General features: G+C 40.7%; 1 protein-coding gene across 1 annotated transcript in view; it reads left to right on the top strand.

Annotated features, from left to right (window-relative positions):
- Positions 1-18,496, top strand: part of LOC120567942 (sphingosine kinase 1-like) — a 36,825-nt gene extending 18,329 nt beyond the window's left edge. Inside the window, exons 3-5 of the mRNA XM_039815051.1 lie at positions 8,967-9,061; positions 10,082-10,197; positions 17,554-18,496. Coding sequence (XP_039670985.1) covers positions 8,967-9,061; positions 10,082-10,197; positions 17,554-18,433 — 1,091 coding nt within the window. The 3' untranslated portion in view covers positions 18,434-18,496. The remainder of the gene's footprint in view (positions 1-8,966; positions 9,062-10,081; positions 10,198-17,553) is intronic.
- The last annotated feature ends 2,497 nt before the right edge of the window (positions 18,497-20,993 follow it).

Here is a 20,993-nt window from a genome sequence, read left to right as displayed (position 1 = left end):
ACACACACACACACATAATCATTGGCACAGCTCAGCAAGACCACAATAACAACACCATCACCTCCCTCCATGTCTCTCTCTCTCTCTCTCTCTCTCTCTGTCCCAGTAACCCTCCACTAGTTTAAATCCCCTTCGTGTTTGTATGCTATCAACATCAACTGCCTCTGACCCATATGCATACAGATCTGTTATGCAATAAATATGTGTGTACACTTAGCGCAGTCAGTCACACATATGGATAAAGACAGGTCCATGATAAACACAAAATCCCCTTTGGTCATGATTTGATTTAATATATGCATTCATAATCGTCACCATAATCTACACTGGGTGGTAGTGATTATATAGTGCAGTATTAGACTCACTCACTCATCCCATACTATATCATGCGCTCAGTCTGATCAGTTCAGTTATTCACTTGTCTTTTATTTTGAGTTTTACCCTCTCTCTGGGTTCGTTCATTAATCAGTGCAGTGTCAGATAACAGACAGTAAAACATGTCTTTTATCACAGTGTGAGGTGCATAAACAGAGAAAAGAGGGCAGACAGACAGAGGCATATGAGAATTCAGCTTCCTGGTACTGTGCTGTGGAAAACACGAAAACTGAGCTTTTTGTGATTTCTGAGATGCACTTTTTGACAAGTTAATCCCAGAGCATATATTTAATCCCCAAATCTACATCTACATGAGAGAGCATGACTACTTAAAGGGAGATTTAAAACCATGGTGATAGACCATCTCTTCGACAAATACACTTCTAAAATAAAACTTTGACTCTAACCTCTCCCAAATATCCCTGAATGATGCCTCCGTAGATAAGTATTGTGTTTTTTGTTTTTTTGTGTGCGGTCTAGTAATTCCTCAACAATCCTAATTGAGCTCCATAGTATGAGAAACAATCCTATTTACATTTTTCACTGTAATCCGATAATTGATCTGCCTCAGCTGTGTTATAGCTGAAACCTGTAACGTTATTAATTAAAAGTACATTATTACGTCCTTTGAGTGTAGTCACATTTACAATCTAAATACGCTCTCCGTCCTCTGCTGTTGAGAAGTTTTAAACTGGTTTGTACTCGACATCTTGTGGAAAAGAACATCTGATCCATTTAATAAAAGCGTATAAACATCTACCATGGTTGATTATTAATGGTGAAAAAACTCTCACCCTTTACACTTGCAAATAGTTGATTCCAAAATGATTTTCACAACCCAAATGTTTGCTTATTAACGGCTTGTTACAAAGATTTAATACAACAGACAGCTCTGTGCAAAAGGCTGTGTGCATCGGATGGTCTGAACATTTTATACCCAGTTATGAACATGGGATTGTTTATTATAAGCTTAACAGTTAATATACATTGAACAGAGAGTCTACCTGATTAAACACACTGTAGATGGAGAGATGGTAGCTAGCACTAGCCCCTTTGAATTTAATGAGCCAGACCTGCTCCAGTGTTCAGATTGCTCATGTTTGAATGATTACTTCACATCTGCATGTGATCACACCATAGGTGTAATTTACAGGGAGGAGGGGTTACAACTCCCTCAATAATCAAAACTGGCCAGTGCAACCCCCTCAAATATCTAATAATAATTTCCTTTACATAAATAAAGAGATTTGCACCATAACTTAATGCAGAAAAGTTTGACGCTCAAAACTCAAGTTTGCTCAAAAGTGGAGATATCAACCACTTGCTTTCCAAGACAATGTAGTGGCATCTATCAGTTTCTCTTTCTGTTTGCAAAGCCCCGCCCCCCTTAGTTAACTGTTGCTAAGTCTGTCAGACTCACCCAATTTGACCAATAAAAAATGTGTTTGTATAATAATAAGTTTGGCCATAATGCTTGCTAAAACAGCTACGTCATGTACTTGTTTCATGTTATTGTAATCATCTGTATGGGATGAAACAAAAGCTGGACACTCTTTATTCTTTCTTTCGTCTGTGGATGGGATCTTGGCAGGAGAGATCTTTGCATTTGTAAGTGACTAATAGTAAAGACGTTTCCGTCACTGCTCAGGCATCATGAGATGTCTGTCACACAGTATTAATTAAACGGCCGCAACATGCTTGTCTTCCTCTCGTGCTCTGACTCATCTGCTCAATACAAATTACAAATATTTACCAGAGGAGACAGATATCCCCTCGAACAACCTCTTTGTGCTGCTCCTTTTTTTCCTTTCTTTATTTTTCTCTCAGTCTTTTGTTTTCTCTTTTATGGCAACAATCTATGTGCTCTCTTAAAGAATAGCATGTTCATTTATCAAGGTACAGCACAACCTGTTTTGGAGCTCTTTTCTGTGCCATGGCCCATGGATGTGGAAGAACTAACAAGGTGGACAGGAATCATTGAAAGATCATAGATCCTACAAAATGGGGGAAAAGAAGCTATCAATAAAGTAGTTTGTGTCAGGGCCGGTGAGGCCAGGTAAGAGATTGTGGAACCAAAAGCAGACTCAGGAGGCAGAGAGTAGATTATGTAGGTTTTAAAGAAGAAACACAGGAATAGGCAGCCAGGCAGAGCAACTTGGTAGGCAAACTCAAAAAAGTCAAACAAAAAAAAAACACGGCAGAGGTAACAGGCAGGGCTCAGTCCAATCTCCAAAGTGGCAAGAACAGGCAGAGTTCGGTACACAGGTTGGCAGACAAAAAGGAAAGGCAAGGTCCAAGCGAAGGTTTCCAAGAAGGTAAAGTCCAATATCAAAGTACAAAAAAAAAAACATAGGCTTTGGTAAAAAAAAAAAAAAAAAAAAACGGTAAATCCAATAGAACATGAGCATGTGCTAGAATCCACACTGAAAGACGTGACAGTCTTTGAAGAAACCTGAAGACAAGCTGGGAGAAGCACCGATCAGTTTGCAAAACGCCTTCCAAAACTGAGCAGAAAACTGAGGCCCTCGATCAGATACTATGTCAGAAGGAAGACCATGCACACATGAAAAACTAGTAACTCAGCAGTCTGTTTGGCAGTGGGTAGCTTAGACAAGGGAATAAAATGGGCAGCTTTGGAGAACCAATCCACCACAGTCAAAATGCTTGTATTGCCAACACAAATGGGGAGCCCAGTCACAAAATCGATGGCTATGTGTGACCATGGGCGGTGAGGGATGGGGAGAGGCCTTAGGAGCCCCGCAGGACGTCTGCTACCCGACTTGTTCCTAGTGCAGACGGCACAGGCTGCCACGAAAATCTGGACGTCCGTTCTCATTGATGGACACCAAAAGCGCTGTCCGACCAGTGCCAGGGTCTGGGCTGCCCCGGGATGGCAGGCAATTCTGGAATTATGCCCACAGTCCAGCACCTGTGATCGGACAGAGAGAGGCACAAACAAGCGGTTAGGGGGTTCTTGGCTTGGTACCTGCTCCTGCTCCCGAGCCGCCTGGACCAGGGCCTCTATATCCATTCGGGCAGCTCCCACCAGGCACCGAGAAGGGAGGATGGTCTCCACGGAGGTCGGGTCCTGAGCTGAGGCGAACTGCTGGGAAAGAGCATCAGGCTTGGCATTTCTGGATCCTGGACGATAAGAGAGAGAGAAATTGAACCGCGAGAAAAAGAGGGACAGTTTGAGACAACTTGGCAACTACAGTGGTGGCTCAAACCAGTATAGAGTAATAACATTTTGAGACATTGGACCTTAAAATGCCAGAAGCCCTGTAATACAATTTAGCAGACTCGGGCACAAACCTGGCTGGCCTGTGGTACTCCACCGACATGAAGATCAGTTTACTCATCACGATGTTGTGATGATGATGAAAGCACAGGGCTGCGAAAGTTAAAAGATGTAAGCATTAACCAGGCTGGGAAAGATGCTGTCTGTTTCTATCTGTTTGCATTGTGGAAAACATAGCTTCCAACCTTTTTGGTGCTTTGCTCATGCTAGGGATATGCAAGTCCCCCAATGTTTTGGTAGTACAAGATACCTTTGGAGTACTCCTTTAGAGAATACCAGAGAAAAAAAGAGGCAAAATATTTCACATTCCTTTTCCATTTTGACTTTGCTGTAAAAGTTTGGCTTGTTACTTCATGTGATTGTAAACCGGCAGAAAAGATGAATCTACAGAATCTGAACAGCTGACTGCCTGTCCCATTTTTTGACTGATGTAAAGTATCATTTTGTTCTCACATTAAAATCTTGCTGCAGTGTAAGTTTTGAAAAGTAAATCACTTGTGGATTTTGAGAGCCATCCCTATACTGCAGACAGGTTTTTCTACCATGACTCTGTGACCCAAAAGCAATCATTTTGAGGCTTTTACTCATTTAATGTGGTTGTTACCACTTCATATAATTGCTGCTTGGTGTAGTTATTCTTTTCTAAACTGTCGCTCGATTTAGGTTCTTTTTTTCCAACTGGCAGACCACAAAAGTGTTCCAATGTTAAAACTCTTATTAGCTGGTCATGGTTCAGGCGTGGCTGAGGAAGTGTCTATCAGCGGTACAACCCATTCGGGTCTCTCTGGATCTGTGATGAGGAGTGTTTTTATTGCTGTCTTTCTAACTTCACACTGGGAAAAAATATAATGTTCATCACATGTTTTAGGACAGTGGGGTGAAAGTAGTTCTCTTTTGGTGGTGAGTTTTGGTGGCATGGATTTAATGAGATTTAAGAAGGGACTGTTACAGTAAACTTTTTAAGACTGCTTTTGTGAGTTGGGGATGTTTGACTGTGTACACTGGCATTCAAAGACACATGTGACATGCTGTAAACAAAACATTTTGGCTATGCAAACATGACAAATACAGCCACTGCTAAGCCTATTTAAAGGAACATGGCAACTTATTGGGACTTTGTCCTATTCACCGTATCCCCCAGAGTTAGATAAGTCCATGCATACCCTTCTCATCTCCGTGCGTGTCGTAACTCTGTCTGACGCCCCCACCGCTAGTCTAGTTTAGCACAGATCCTGGAGGTAACCGGCTCCATCTAGCCTACTGCTCCCAATAAGGGAGAAAAAAATGCCAACATTTTCCTATTTATTATTATATATTATTTGTATAGTCACAGCGTGTACAAATAACAAGGTCACATGAGACATAGCCATCTTCTAACTGTATATAAACTGGGAACTATATTCTCAGAAGGCGAAGCACTGCTACTTGGGTGGAGTGATAAGCGCGCACACCTGAAAAGCACCGTTGTTTCTCTCTGCTCCTCACCATGGGGCTTCTCAGCTGCTGCGAGCAAATCACTCCGCCCAAGTAGCAGAAGTAGCAGTGCTTCGCCTTCTGAGAATATAGTTCCCAGTTTGTATACGGTTAGAAGATGGCTGTGTCTCATGTGACCTTGTTATTTGTACACGCTGTGACTATACAAATCACAACATGTAAATAGGAAAATGTTGGTGTTATTTTGTCACTTATTGGGAGCAGTGGGCTAGATGGAACCAGTTACCTCAAGGATCTGGGCTAAGCTAGGCTAGCGGTGGGTGCATCAGACAGAGTTACGACACGCACGGAGATGAGAAGGGTATGTATGGACTTATCTAACTCTGGGGGATACAGTGAATAAGCTAAAGTTCCAATAAGTCAGCGTGTTCCTTAAAAGGCATCTGATGTTCACCAAATGTACTTTCTTAAATATGAGTCCGCTTCAGGATGTGAAAAAGTGTGTGTGTACAAATTTGTGTGATCATCTGTGTGTCTACGCCCTCAGGCACCTCCCAGCAGCTGACTGAGCTGTCAGTGTTTATACTGTTTTGTGCTGTTCAACTGTCAACACCTGCTGTCATTTATGTGGAGGAGTACTGCAGTTGTGCAGATGTGCGGTTTGAAAAGAGCCGCAGATCGTGTGTGTGTGTGTGTGACAGCAGTGTGGAGATGATACAAGGTTAGCATGAGGACAGAGCTTCTCCTCGTTACTTTGCATGCACTCAAACCATCATGATGGAAGATTTGAAATATGACAATGTGAAAATGATCACCTGAATCTGCCGCAGCTCCCCTCGGCTTTACGGAGCTTTACAGCGAGTTTCATCTAATCCAATTAAATGATAATGTTGTGATATGACAATTGTTTGCTCCATAAATGTCAAAACATTGTAAAAAACAACCTTAGAAAATCATTACAATCTCTTATCAAATTAGCTCGAAATTCATTTTCTTTTGATCAATAAATAATTTCATTGTTTTAGCTCCACAAAGTTTCGCACTCTCTCCTCTCGTTTTCTTTTGTTTTTTTTTTACCTCTGCAACATAACCTAAGTATCAGAATCAGAATCAGAAAGGGTTTGATTGCCAAGTACGTTTTTTAACACATACAAGGAATTTGTTTTGGTGTCATCAAAAGCAGCACTGTGAGACGTGTCACTTATATGTTTTTCCCCTCACTGTGTCGTTTTGCCATTATCAATCTGTCTGACGAGGGGAGATGCATACTAAAGCTGCTCTCAGCTCTCCTCCCACCACACTGCAGTGTCCCTTCTCTACAGCTTTGTTGCTGATTGGGGCTTTTCAATCCTGTTTAGTTTACAGCCTCTGCATAGATAAGGAAGTGTTATGTGACTGGACTGATAAGGAGGAATTGATTCCTTTATTCTGCAAAGTTTAGGTAAGGGAAGAGGAGTGGCCGAGAAATCAGATACTTCTATAGAGGTGTGTGTGTGTGTGTGTGTGTGTGTGTGTGTGTGTGTGTGTGTGTGTGTGTGTGTGTGTGTGTGTGTGTGTGTGTGTGTGTGTGTGTGTGTGTGTGTGTGTGTGTGTGTGTGTGTGTGTGTGTGCGTGCGCGATAACTTTGCTGTACTTCTGTTGGGTAAATAAACACAACGCCGGCATTAAAAGGAAGAATGTTCCTTTTACATTTTAAAGTTACATGGAAGAGACAAAAGAAGACCCAGAAAAGTCTGGGAAAATCTGATGATTTTTGGGCTCATAGAAGAATAGAATCATTTTCTAGACCTGTTGGCATTTAGTGTTTTTTCTCCCATCAGATGCAGTTCAGTGGTTTCTCCTATTGTAAACTATACAAAATATAATACTATACTATTTATTGATTAGTGGCCTACTGTAGCTAAGCCATAGGGCGGACCTACTGTAGCTATCTGTCTAGGTTTGCTATAGCTGAAATGTCTTTGTTCGTTGGAATGATTAGGATGGCCACCTGTATGTTGCCCTGCTGTCTTACTGTGTTATGATAGTTCAGCTGTCCATCAGGAACCTGTCAGTCTAAGGTTTTGTTGCCTAAACAACAAATTCCCTTTCTGAAAACCTGATGTTCTGGCTTAGTCCAGTCAAAAAATATTAGCAGCAGAAATATCTAGTAATCTCACAGATTGTGATTTGAGCACCGGGTTACCATTGGGCAAAAATATAATTTATGAAAAACAACTCTGTTGAAAGTTTTCTGCTGTCATTGCAGCAGGGAGCTTTGCTGAGATTAACTGCTTTTTAGCAGCTTTACAGCAACTAATCAGTGACTTCATGGTCCCTTTTTGTCATTCTCACACAGGTTGTGGTAGCAGCTCTGTAGATGTTCATGCCTTTAAGAAATGTATCAATGCTCCATGATTTTTTTTTCACAAATAAATGCCGTGATATTAAATAATATCAATATTAGGATGATGGTGGTTTTTAAAGTGAAAGAAAGAAGAATGTGTGTGAAAGAGTGGAGAGACAGAAGGAAAAAGCTTCTGTTGTTGCTGAGCCTCAGCAGGGGAAATAAGAGGAGAGAGTTGTGACAGCCCAGTGTGCTTTGCTTGACACCTCACAGCATTCCTTCTGCCCTTTCACCTGCAGAATGAGGACAGGAAAACTGAGAGAGAGACAAAGACAGACAGAGAGAGAGATGCATCCCTTCACACACTTAAAACTGAGAGGAATATTTAAAAACCTGACTCCAAAGATATCATGTGAAACTGTTAAGATATTAAAATATTACGAGAGACAGGTTTAGTTAGACTTTCAAAGGTCAATGGGATGAAGAAGTAACTGTCATTCCATAAATATGTTGGAAAAAAAAAAAAGTTCAGTCACAGCTGATCTAAAGTATCTTGTGCTCACAGTGTCCAGTTAAAGTTCAGAAAAGAACAGTTTTCACTCGAGTCAACAGCGTAAAATCAAAGTTTTTTGAAAGTTGAGAGGTAAAGTTATAAACATTAAACTCTAGATGGTTTATCAGTTGTTCTATGGCCTTAAAAATACCATCCTAGCAGGTGCCAGATCATTATAAACTCTTGCTAAGATATCTGAATATCTGATCTGGCTCCTGCTTAATCTCACCACCCCCAAAGCTCAGTCAATAGATAGCAAAGCACACATATAGTGTGGTTTTGGATCCCTCAGACATCCTTGAGAAGGTTTCACCACAGTAAATTTGGTAACACTTCATTTTACGAGTCTGTAATTTCCTCATTTGTTTGTTCCAACACTTGTGCTTTTCACATTTAATTTTCTATATATTTTTTATAACCTTTTATGTTTTTCCATATTTAATTAGTCATGTTTTGTAGTTCTAGTGCACATTGAGGAAGCCCTGACTACTACTAAGCCCTACTAAGGCCCAACTTCATCACACGATTCAGCCTCAGATTAATTTGACAAAGTGCTCCCAGGTAATTTAGTTGTTCTGAACTAATTGGCAGCGTGGTCGACACTTCATTTAAGACCATATATCAGCTTTCCCTCCCACGGAGGTACTTTAATTTGGCAACTGAAGAGAAAAAGGAAAGAAGATCACGAGGAGGACTAGGACTCCTTGTTTACCTGAGCTCTTAATGCCAATGTCATGATTTAAATAAGACATACGTATTAGTTTCATGTGTAACTAGAGGTTCTGAGATCAAACAACAGCGAAAAATGTCCTCGAGTGAGACACCGAATGTCTCTCACACCTCCATTAGAGCTGACCGTGACCTCTGACCTCTCTGTGGAGGGAGGAAGCTGACAGGACAAATTTCTCTTTTTTACTTTCTAGATTTCTTGTACAGGAAAGACACACCTACATATTTATGTGTGTATGTGTGCTTTGCAGAGAGGCAGAACCACGCCCGAGAGCTGGTGAAGGAGACCGACCTGTCGCAGTGGGACGCTTTAGTCATCATGTCCGGAGATGGACTTCTGTTTGAGGTAAAGAGAGACACACAACATGCGTTTCAATATATTCACATCCACACACACATTGTTTGGCTTTACATTAGTGAAGGACACTAAAAGTCTACAATGCACACTTCTGTCATCATAATAAACCTGCTGTTGTGTATCAAAATGAACATTATCAATTATAAAATGTAGATGTAGAATTATAAAATAGAAATTCATCAGAGACAAATAGAGTGAATATAGATGGGTTTCATCACTGACCCCAGCCTAATGTCCTGACTGAATTCAAGCAGTCTTTGTAGTTGCTGTTATTAACATCACTGATTTATTTGATCACCATTGAGTCCATCTGAAATTCTCTAATACGCTACGATATACTAAACTAAACTCAAACATTACATTACTTAAAACCTAGAAAAAGGACTACATATAAACAGGGCTGAAACAATGAATTAGTTATTTAGTGAATGGAAAGAAAATGAATCAGCAACCGTTTTAATAAATGTTTTTTATTCTAAAAACTTCAACCATTCTCTGGTTCAAGCAGCTTTTTAGCATTTTATATCACTGTAAACTGAATATCTTTGTATTTTAGATTGCTGGTCGGACATAACAAGCAATCACTTTGGGCATTTTAAATTTGTGGCATGCAGTTTTCAATCAAAATTGATTGAAAATGATTGGCAGATTAACAGTAATGAAAGTAATTGTCATTGCAGCCTTACAAATATTGAATAGCCTTCTGTTTAACCTCAAACAGGTTATATTTATTCACCCAGTGTGAGTAACCTAATATACCTCTTATTATTAGAGCTGGTTAGAATTGTTTAATACTAGTTCAACTCAATACTAGTTTTAGAACTGAAACTTAACACATATAGTCCAAAAAAAGAATTATATATATATATATATATATATTATTTGAAAATAAGTAGACAAGACTAGGAATCGGACACATTTCAGTCGATAGCATAAAGGCATAGAAGTTTGATACACAGCCCTGTACTAGCACACAGCAAACCTGACCAAAGCTGTATTTTCTGTCAGGTGATAAATGGTCTGCTGGAGAGACCAGACTGGGAGGAGGCCATCCGAACCCCGCTGGGTATTCTTCCTAGTGGATCAGGCAATGCCTTGGCTGCATCTATACATCACTACTCTGGGTGAGACACACAAGAATCCTGTGTGGTCATGATATTGTTTCTCTCATGACTGCAAACACACACATCACTCTGGCTGGGTGAAGTGACTTAATTAATTTACTACGTGATTGATTTACTGTAGTAGAGCTTCAGCGATTAATCTATTGGTCGATCAACAGCATATTAATCAGCAACTATTTTGATAATCAAATAATCACATTAGTTCAATTTAAGTCATTTTTCAAGCAAAATGTCAAACAGTTGCTGGTTCTAGCTTCCTAAATTTTCGGATTATTTTTGTCATGCATGATAGTAAAATCTGAGGTATTTTTGGATTTTGGACTGTTGGTCGAGTGAAGCAAGACATTTTATAGACTGATAGACAGATTTTATAGAATAATTACTCAGTTAATCAAGAAAATTATTGGCAGATTAATCAATAACGAAAATAATAAGTAGTTGCAGCTCTTGACTGTAGATTAAAAGTGTTCAAGCTACATTCTAGCATTATTACTCTTTATCATGACTAACCTACAACTGAGAGATCGACACAAACCAGTCTTACCAGTTGGGTAACTTATTTGGGCCACATCATTCCAGGTGCGGTGCTAAGCTTAATTTTCATAAGCAAAGTACGTATATACTGCATGCAGGTAAATCCGGTTTAAACAAGACTATGCAATGGGGGAGCCAGTAGTTCTGATGGTGCACAGTATCTCAACTGTATAGAAATATAATAACGGGTATTTTTTGTAGTGTAAATGCTCCAGACACAACTGCTATGTGAAGATGTAATGATTACAACAATTAGATTAGAATTGTTGTTTTTTAGTACAGATAATAGATGTATTATCCTTTTTAGACACACATAGGCCTGCCTTCTGGTGCTTTTCAGTGTAAAATGCACTTATGTCATCTATTAATTATTAATGACTCGCTCATTTGAGCGATTGTTTGGAGTTCATTCAGCCAGGACAAAGAACAGAAAGGAGTAGTTGATGAACAGAAGGAAAGGAGGAAAGAACAATAAGGGCAACAGATCAGATTCAGAGGAGGAGGAACTTCTGCTGTGTCTGAAAATCAATCCCTTGTTCACTTATTCACTATGTTAAGGGATAATGTAGAGCGAGCCGGTCATTATTGCGAATTAGAACCCTGTAAATCAAAGTATTGGACATATTGAAATTTTGACTTAATGATGAGGCTAGAAGAAATGTCAGAGATCACCAAAGTCAGGAGTCATTAATTTTATACATGATAGAAAATTCCACTGAATATTTCCAAAACGGTCTAGACACCCCTGATAGATCAGCGGTTTGTGGTGTAGGAAATTTTCTGTGCCAAAACTATGTCATGGAATATTATATTATTTCACTACAAATTGACCTTTTTCTCTTAGTATAGTGAAGGTAGTTTGTGTAGTGTCATGAAGACATTGCTTATTGTGCTGCTGGCTGTATACATTTTCCTGTGTTCTGTTTGTGTTTTAAATACTCTGCCCTTTCTACTCTGAAGTCACCTGGTGTCACTATGGAAATTTTAAAACTTCATGAAGTGCTTTGAGGCACTTCCTTTTTAAGCTGCTCAAACTCTTTGTAGGTCACATTAAGCTTTATCTTGCCCTTTTACTATTTTTTGTTGTTGTAATCTGTCATTTGGTATTTCAGTGTTTGTTTTGCTCTGTGTCCAGCAACCTTTATGTATTGTATTGTTTATTGTACTGCCTTTAATTAGATTCAACTTTATTGTCATTGCACAGGTAAGGACAACCAGTACAACCAAATGCAGTTTTACATCTAACCAGTAGTGCAATCATTAAAAGTGCTTTTCCTTTATATAGCAGTGCTTAAAAAAAGACATAAAACAGAATGCAATATGATCATGTTAGTGCATTATTAAAGTACATTAGCAAATAAAGTGCATAGTGATCAGAGGTAGTCAGACAGTCCATAGTTCATGTGCAAAAGGAGAGGGGGCGGAGCGGGATGGCGCTTGTAAAAGGGACTTGGTGTTGAGCAGCGTCATGGTGTTGTGAAAAAAGCTGTTTTTGTGGTGTAGTTTGGGACTTTTATTCTCAGTGAGATTCCTAGCTAAATAAAGGATACATTAAATAAAGTCACAATGAAATGAAATGAAACAAAACACCTTACACCAATGGTTCAGTCTTCACCAAAGAGCCACATTCATCCATCACTTCAACTGCATCTGCCAATCAGCTTCTCATCAAACAATGCTCTTCCAGCCAGAGTGGCAGCAACAATGAGAGGAAGGAACCAGACTCTGTATTGTTTACTCTCCTCTCCCGGGGCATCCAGAAAATCTCTCTCTCTCTCTCTCTCTCTCTCTCTCTCTCTCTCTCTCTCTCTCTCTCTCTCTCTCTCTCTCTCTCTCTCTCTCTCTCTCTGGTTGCTGCAGGCTGTCCTGCAGTGGCCCTGGCCAGAGTGTATTTGGTATTATTCACAGCTGAATGTAGGGTTCACTGAGGCTACGTGGATCAAACGAGTGACAGCTAGAACGTATCTGTTATTATGCAATGCACTGAACAGGTTTGCTGAGTGAGGGTTTAATGTGTTTCTGTACACAAACATAATGAGCACGAGCTGGAACATCATCTGAACCGCTGACTGTTTCTGAAGTGGCAGATGTGATACTTTGATGTGAGTGAGAGTCTCCCTCCACTGGTGGTTCACAGATACTGCATAAACAATGTAAAATCCATGGATTGGATCTGGAAATAAAATGAGATTATTTAAAATTGTTTTGCCACTTTATTAGGTCCACTTACAGTAGCTAAAACTAATACAACTACAGTCTAATACAACAGTAAATTCAACCTTCATGAATAATGTTCAGTTGTTTTTTTTTAAACAGTGTTAAAAGTAAAAAGTACTCATCCAGCTGAAAAGTGGCCCCTGTGACTGATATATTGTTTAATATGACATTATTACAATTTTATAGTTGTAGCTGGTCGAGGAGGAGCCAGTGTTAACTACTTTATTTACAGATAGTTAGTTAAATGGGGTAGTAAACAGGACACAACAAAAGAAATAATTAGGCTGCACAGATTTGTATTGATATACAATGAGGAACTAACTCTTGAAGGAACTCATAGACATCTGGAACATATGACAAGGGGCCCCAAATAGACTCTGACTTCTTGTAAAAGGTTTCCAGTGGTTTATTATTTAACAGTGTCCTGTATTTTATAAGCTTGCCATACATTTTAAAGGAACACGCCGACTTATTGGGAATTTAGCTTATTCACCGTAACCCCCAGAGTAAGACAAGTCGATACATACCCTTCTCATCTCCGTGCGTGCTGTAACACTGTCTGACGGCTCCAGCATTAGCTTAGCCTAGCACAGATCCTGCAGGTAACTGGTTCCAATAGCCTACTGCTCCGAATTGTGACAAAATAACGCCAACATGTTCCTGTTTACATGTTGTGATTTGTATAGTCACAGCGTGTACACAAAGCAACGTAACATGAGACACAGCCATCTTCTATTCGTAAACAAACCGGGAACTATATTGTCAGACAGGCTCGCTGCGAGCATATCCCTCCGCCCAAGTACTATATTATTCCGCCTGAGAAGCCATCTTCTAACCGCCTACGGTTAGAAGATGGCTGTGTCTCATGTTACGTTGTTTTTTTGTACACGCTGTGACTCTACAAATCACAACATGTAAATGACAACATGTTGGCGTTATTTTGTCACTTATTCAGAGCAGTAGGATTGCTGGAACCAGTTACCTGCCTGTTCTGTGATGTGTTGATCCCGCTGGAGACGTCAGACAGCTTTACAGCACGCACGGAGATGAGAAGGATATGTATCAACTTGTCTAACTCTGGGGGTTATGGTGAATAAGCTAAATTCCCAATAAGTCGGCGTGTTCCTTTAAGCCATGCTAACTGTCGGATGGATTGCCATAAAATTTGGTACTGACATCTATGTCCCCCAAAGGATGAATTGGGTTGATGTTTTGGTGATTCCAAAACTCATCTAGTGCCACCATCAGGTCAAAGTTTGCCTAATACTTCTGACTTTATGACTAAACATACAACGTTCCCATCAACCTCAGCTGTACTTGTACTTGCGTTGTGTGCTAATTAGCAAATGTTAGCATGCTAACAAACACAAACTAGAATAGATAGAGAATATGCTAACATCGCCTTATTAGCATTGTTATTGTGAGCATGTTAGCTGCTGATGTTAGCTTAAAGAGCTGATGGCATGGCTGTATACTCTTATTTATGTAAATATTGTTATTTATTGACCTTTCTACCAGACAATGAGTAGAAATAACAGAGCCATGGAAATTTAGATGTAAATCTAGATTTGGATAGTTGGACTGGTGAATAAATTCAGAATGATAAATATGGAGATATCTGCAGGGCCACTGCAAGTGAACTCCACTGAGACAACCAGTCATCGCTGTAATTGGCTGTGGGTGGTAACAGCAGGCAAGTGTGTGTGTGTGTGTGTGTGTGTGTGTGTGTGTGTGTGTGTGTGTGTGTGTGTGTGTGTGTGTGTGTGTGTGTGTGTGTGTGTGTGTGTGTGTGTGTGTGTGTGTGTGTGTGTGTGTGTGTGTGTGTGTGTTAGGGCTGTTATCATGACCTTCCACCCCTGTCTCCATTCTCCCAGATGGGGTTGTCTTTGTTGTCTGACTGGCCTGTCATGTCTGAAGGCCCATAAGCTGATTCTGTCCCTCCAAGATTTTTTCCTGAGCCTCCTGGTTTATTGAACTACCCCCACCCCTACACTCCTCTTATAGCTTACTCCCCCAAACACAGCCTCGACCCAGTTTCTAACCCAAAAATATTAAGTGCACCTTCCTGTTTATCTTACTTTTGAAGCTAGATTATTAACTGTGTCTCCTTCTAGAGGACTGCTCTAGGGCTGAACTCATTGGTAAATGTATTGTTTATTAACTCTCTAGAGTCAAGAGCTCTGCTGCTGTAGCTCAACAGGATGAAAATAAATGTCATGTTTTTAGATGAATAGCTTCATGAGTTTTTATCATACAAGCATGGCAAAAATATTGACAGAAACCTTATATGAATATAGACAAAGAGACATTACCCCTCCGACCACTAACTTTTGGTCATATAACAACATTTTCTTTAGATTGAAAATTAGTTGTATAAAACAATGGAGCAGATGAAAGTGTTTGTGCTTGTTACATACCTAAGACTTCACTAAGACACACAATCACCTTAAAGGTGCTCTAAGCGATGTCCCGCGTTTTTTAGGCTACAAAATTTTTTGTCACATACAGCAAACATCTCCTCACTATGCGCTAGCTGCCTGTCCCGTGAACACACTGTAAAAAAACGCGGTCTCTGTATACAGGCCAGGCTCCATAAAAGGCAACAAAGACAAACTGCGCCAACCTGCACCATGAAACATAACAAACAGTCTTCCAGCCAATAACCAACAAGAAGGATTTGGGGGTGGGGGTTGGGGGCTTAGTGTGCGGAAGGGAGGGGACAGGATGAGGAGGAGGGAGGGGCGAGCTAGCCTCCGTTTTGTTTGACAATACTTCGAACGTCAACAAGAAGTGACGTCACCCAACGTCGCTCAGAGCACCTTTAAGTGACCAAAATAGTTCGTCACAATGGGTAAGGTAATGTTTTTTCACAAATTTCAGCACACTTCTAAAACTACTTTATACAACTTGTTTATTTAGCAGTAATTTAAAAAGGAGTACAGTCATGAAATACATTCCACTTAGATAGTATTGTAGGTGAACTTGTGTTTTATAGAAAAAAGTCATGGTATTTCGAAAATACTGCTTAGATTTGTTCAACTTGACAACAATATCAGAGCATGCCAAAATTATCTGTGTCTCAAAACAACCTCAGACGCCAGAGGGTTAAAGAAAAATGCTTAAAATGTGAGAATTTGCAGCTTTTCTTGGTTTATATCATTGTAAATAAAACACGTTTTGGACCGTTGATTGGACAAAATAGATTATGTAAATAATAATATATATATTTTCTGTCATTTTTTGTAACCAAAATATCAATCGATGATGTTAATAATCATGAGTTGAAGTCCTAGACTGGTGTCCATTTTGGATCTGGTGCAACTCTGCCCACTAAATGGCCTTTTGACCCCGTAATTAGAACTGCTGCTGCCTTAAACCTACATTGTGTCATTTGTTTAGTTGATTCTTAGCAAAAAAACCTTTGTTCTTTCACAAATATGTGCTCATGCATGTGTAATTACTTCCACCAACTAATCAAAGTATTCTCGTAAGCGTAGAATCTGACATTCAGAATCATTCAGAATACATACGAGCGAGTCGCTCGAATGGCGGCAGCCATGTTGCGCCTCCATCTTTAAAATACATTAGCCAAAGAGGGACATATCTCCGCCTTTCGCACTTTTACACTCAGTGGCACCGTGACGAATGCCGGCCGGGAGATTACTCGCGACTGCCAGCAGATTTGAAAGCCTGTTGAAGATTCTCGAGAACATGTAACTCAGTCGCCAAGGAAGCGAAAAAGAGAATTAAAACGACAACGCAACAGGCAAAGCAACAAGACCAAAGTTAATATTGGAGTGGCTAGAACCGCTGCGTGTAAACGATGGAGATACTAAGAGCTAATTTTGGGTTCAGCCACCGTAGGAGTTAAAACGCTCTTGGAATGGGAAGCGCTATAAAGTAATATTCAGTTGGTTGTCATATACAGTTTCACCGCTAGATGGGAGAAATTCTTACAAAATCTAGCTTTAAAGACTGTAAACACAACCTGTCTCCCGGTCAAGTGCATTCCGTCGGAAATATTGACCTAAAGCACCACCCTGGGCCTGAAGTGGAAGTAGTTCTGTGGTAGCTGTTGGTGGATGGGTAAAACACAGGACTGTTTCCAAAACTCAACCGTCCCTTTCTTCTTTTATTAAACCCAACCCCGTTCTTCTTTTCCTAAACCCAAACCGCATGCCATGTTTCCTAAACCCAACCGTAGCTTTCTTCTTTTACTAAACCCTACCGTCCACTGTATACGGCGCTCAAAATGCGAACAGATAGTGGCGTGTATATTTACGTGATAACACGCCAAGTGGTGTGTATGTTTACACATAGATAGCTCAAAATGCGTACAGATAACACGCATCTTGGCTTAAGAAAGTGGGCGTGTATGTTTACGCGAAGTCATATCAAGTTGCTAAAACAATTGATTTCTTGATCAAACATGTTTTGAATGCCTGATAAGATGGCAATTTAAACTCCTTTCACATTTAATTCACATGAGCATATTTTCCAATCACTGTATTACAGATATCTCTTGAAGGCAGCATTAGATGATCTCTGTGGCTATATGCTTCCAGCTCTGCCTGTTGTGACGAACTCTCTCCTTTGTTCCTCCAGAGTCCCGCCGGTGTTCAGTGAGGAGCTCCTTGTCAGCTGTGGTTTCCTGCTCTGTCAAAGACTTGTGGCCCGAATGGACCTGGTCTCCATCCATGTGGCCTCCAGCCCTCGTCTCTTCTCCTTCCTCTCGCTGGCCTGGGGCTTTGTGGCCGACGTCGACATAGAGAGCGAGAAGTACCGTCATGTCGGTGCTGCCCGGTTCACTATTGGCACGCTGGTGAGGCTGGCTTCTCTCCACGTCTACAAGGGAAAGCTGGCTTACCTGCCCGCCACAGAGGACTACAGCATCGAGGAGGGTTTGGAAAATAACAAGACACTGCATTGTAACAATCAGGTTTCCTCCTTGGCTTCGGCCTCTCGACCATCCAGAGACTCTCCCTGCCAGAACACTTTTCACAACTCCTGCCACTCCAACAACTCCCTCAAAGCGCAGAGAACGGAGAGCACGCCTTCTCGAAGCGCCACCAAAGCCCTCGCAGGCCCGTCTGACTCCCTTCTGCTGCCTCTTGACCAGCCGCTGCCCAGCGACTGGGTGGTGGTGCAGGAGGAAGACTTTGTCCTCATGCTGGCCATGTACCAGTCCCACCTGGCGGAGGACCTGCTGGCAGCCCCAGGCGCCACCTTGGATGACGGCTTCATCCATCTCATCTATGTCAGAGCGGGTATATCACGCGCCGCGCTGCTGAAGCTGTTCCTAGCTATGGAGAAGGGTGCACATCTGGCTACTAACTGTCAGCATTTAGTGCACACTAAGGTGCGGGCGCTCAGGCTGGAGCCACATTCACCCAAAGGGATAATAACAGTAGATGGAGAAGTGGTGGAATATGGGCCGGTGCAAGCAGAGGTACACAGAGGCCTGGCGAGATTAATCACTGGATGAACAATCATCACCACCAGCTTTCATCTCTATTAAAAGCCCAATAAACACATTTTAGCATTTCAACTGAGTCCAGGTATACTGTTATCTGCAACCTCATAGTCTCTCATCGGTACGTAGAAAACACGTTTCAGTAGACGATTACGCATTATTACGATTCAGTGTTCAATATTAAATAAATAGGTAAGACATTATAAAATTAATAATCATATTAATTAATGCAGACAAGATACATAATATAATCATGAAATTGTAAAATAACCTAATACATATTTTGTAATTGTTCTTTCATCCTGCTTCTTTTCAAAATAAAAGCTTTAGGTTTTTTTATTTTATTTTCCACATTTTTATTTATTTTACAACACACATTTTTGTTGTCCATCAAGACAAACAGGGCAGAGTAAGTTATGTGATTGGACAGCCAAAAACGTAATTACGAGTCTTAAAACAAGATATTTTTTATGGTGTGCACAAAAAAAAATATCATCTTTCATGACTTCAGGGGCTCTGTACTTTTTACCAGCCTTTTGAAAAAGTACTTTTTGAAAAACTGCTGGAATAAAGTAAACAATGAACGCAGTTGTTGTGAAAAGGAACAGGATCAAATTTAACAATAATGCGCTGATGTTTAAAAAAGTATTGAATTGTTTCATTAATTTAATGCCTTTATTCATTTAATATTGAACACTTTGGGACTCCATAGTCACGGCTGAGTTTACTGTAGACACACGGTTCATGATAAAGTGTATCTCAACTTGTTTATCGCTGCATGGAGAGGATTTCTTCTCTGTGCTGAAGCTGACCTAGCAACCTGAATTACGGCATCTTCTGCGACCGCAAATGTTGGATTTATGCCTTCATGGCTCCTCTGCAGTATGTTGTAACTGTCCCTATGGGGGATTTATTAATGATCAACACCTAGGTGTCTTTGCCACTGAGCTTAAAGTCCCATAGAGGAAATGATGACTGAGGCTCTGGCTTTCATTGGCAGTAAAGTCAGATTTTTTAATTTGTTCTTAATTGTGATCCAAATCTCTTCCAAGGTATGTTTCATTCATTTTACAAAAATCAAAGTGAAGTGAACTCTGAGTAGCCTTAAACAAGGGTTTTAGGGGGTTGAAGCTGGTTAAAACAGAACATTGGTAAGAGTAGGGAGGACATGGAGAAGGAAGGGAAGAGGAGGAGAGGGGAGGGGGGGGGGATATCGACTTGTTAAATGCTGCATGAGGTAGGCAGCATTGTGTTCCTGACACGGCGCCCTTATTCTTCCTCCCCACCACAACAAATCATTTGGGAGCATTAGCAAACTGTCCTGTGGTGAGAAAGCGAGGACGTGTTTCAGTTAATTTCGCCTCAAGGCAAACACACACAACATTAATTAATTCTAAAGAGATATTCTTTTACATGTTTTTGCACAATGTAAGTTTGTTACAAGGCCGTTTTGAAGCCTTCATGGGACATCAAGGTCGATTTTCTGTCATTTAGTTGGTTTAAATTATGTTTACTCATGAAGGACTCTGCAACAAAAATTCAGCTACGAGCATATATGATGGAACTTAAAGGCACACTTGTAACGCTTTTTTTTGCTGTTGTTTTAGGGGACAATTGTGGTCTGTAGTAGGGCTGTGACGATAACCGCATCACCGCAATACCGGCAGTGACGTGCCACTACCGCGGTCATGACGTCATCACCGCCATCACCGCATATTTTTTTTTTACCTTTTAGCTCGCGTAACTTACAGGAGAACAGATATTGTGTGATATGACATATAATGAAAGCAATAATCATTGTGTAGTTACCCTCATCGACTGTCTTCTATCCTACATTCAAGAGTTTATGGAGAGAAAAAAAAACGCAAGTTGCCCGTCACTTCAGCTTTGCACGAGGATGGACAGTCCATTGAGCTGAGGTGGACGTGGACACATTAACGTTAACGCTGCAGTGTTTACCATTGCACATTAGCCTAGCAGCTAGCGGAGTTTCCTTCTGCTTATAGCTTAATCCTGACAAAACCGAACGGTTGAACAGCCTGCATGCACGTTTTGTAGCCTAAACAGAGCAGCTTATATTGGTTATCTTAGACAGAGCACTCTGTCTGCTCAGCTGCTAAGACCGCTGTGCTGCGCAGCGTCTTTCCTTGGCATTGTCGGCAAACCTTTTTTTTCTTTTTACTTTATTGACAATAGAGCTTTCTGAACTGTCTGTGGAATAGATCAATGGAGATGAGAGAAAGCAGAGTGGCCATAAATGACAGCAAAACACAGTAAAGACTCACATTGAGCTGAAATGGAAACACTGTGCTATGGGTTAAGCCGATGTTTATCGGGGGGTAACGGCCATTCACTTTACCGGCGGTATTGACAACAGATAAAGCCACTGTGTCTTGAGAAGCTCAAGCTTGTTGTTTTATTGTTTACTTTACATCATCTTTGCTATCTCTTTTTCCTCTCGCTTTTCCTCACAGCAGCACTCATACGCTGCTCTCCGTTACCGCTTGCTCTCCACACGGGCACTGACATCAATCACTTAAGGCCCCCTGCCATTCTCGCTCTAATTTACGCT

This window comes from Perca fluviatilis, chromosome 1, assembly GCF_010015445.1.
Source record: "Perca fluviatilis chromosome 1, GENO_Pfluv_1.0, whole genome shotgun sequence".
In the NCBI taxonomy this organism is placed as follows: domain Eukaryota; kingdom Metazoa; phylum Chordata; class Actinopteri; order Perciformes; family Percidae; genus Perca; species Perca fluviatilis.
Note: the sequence above shows the minus strand (reverse complement) of the source record. Positions and strands in the feature narration are given on the sequence as shown.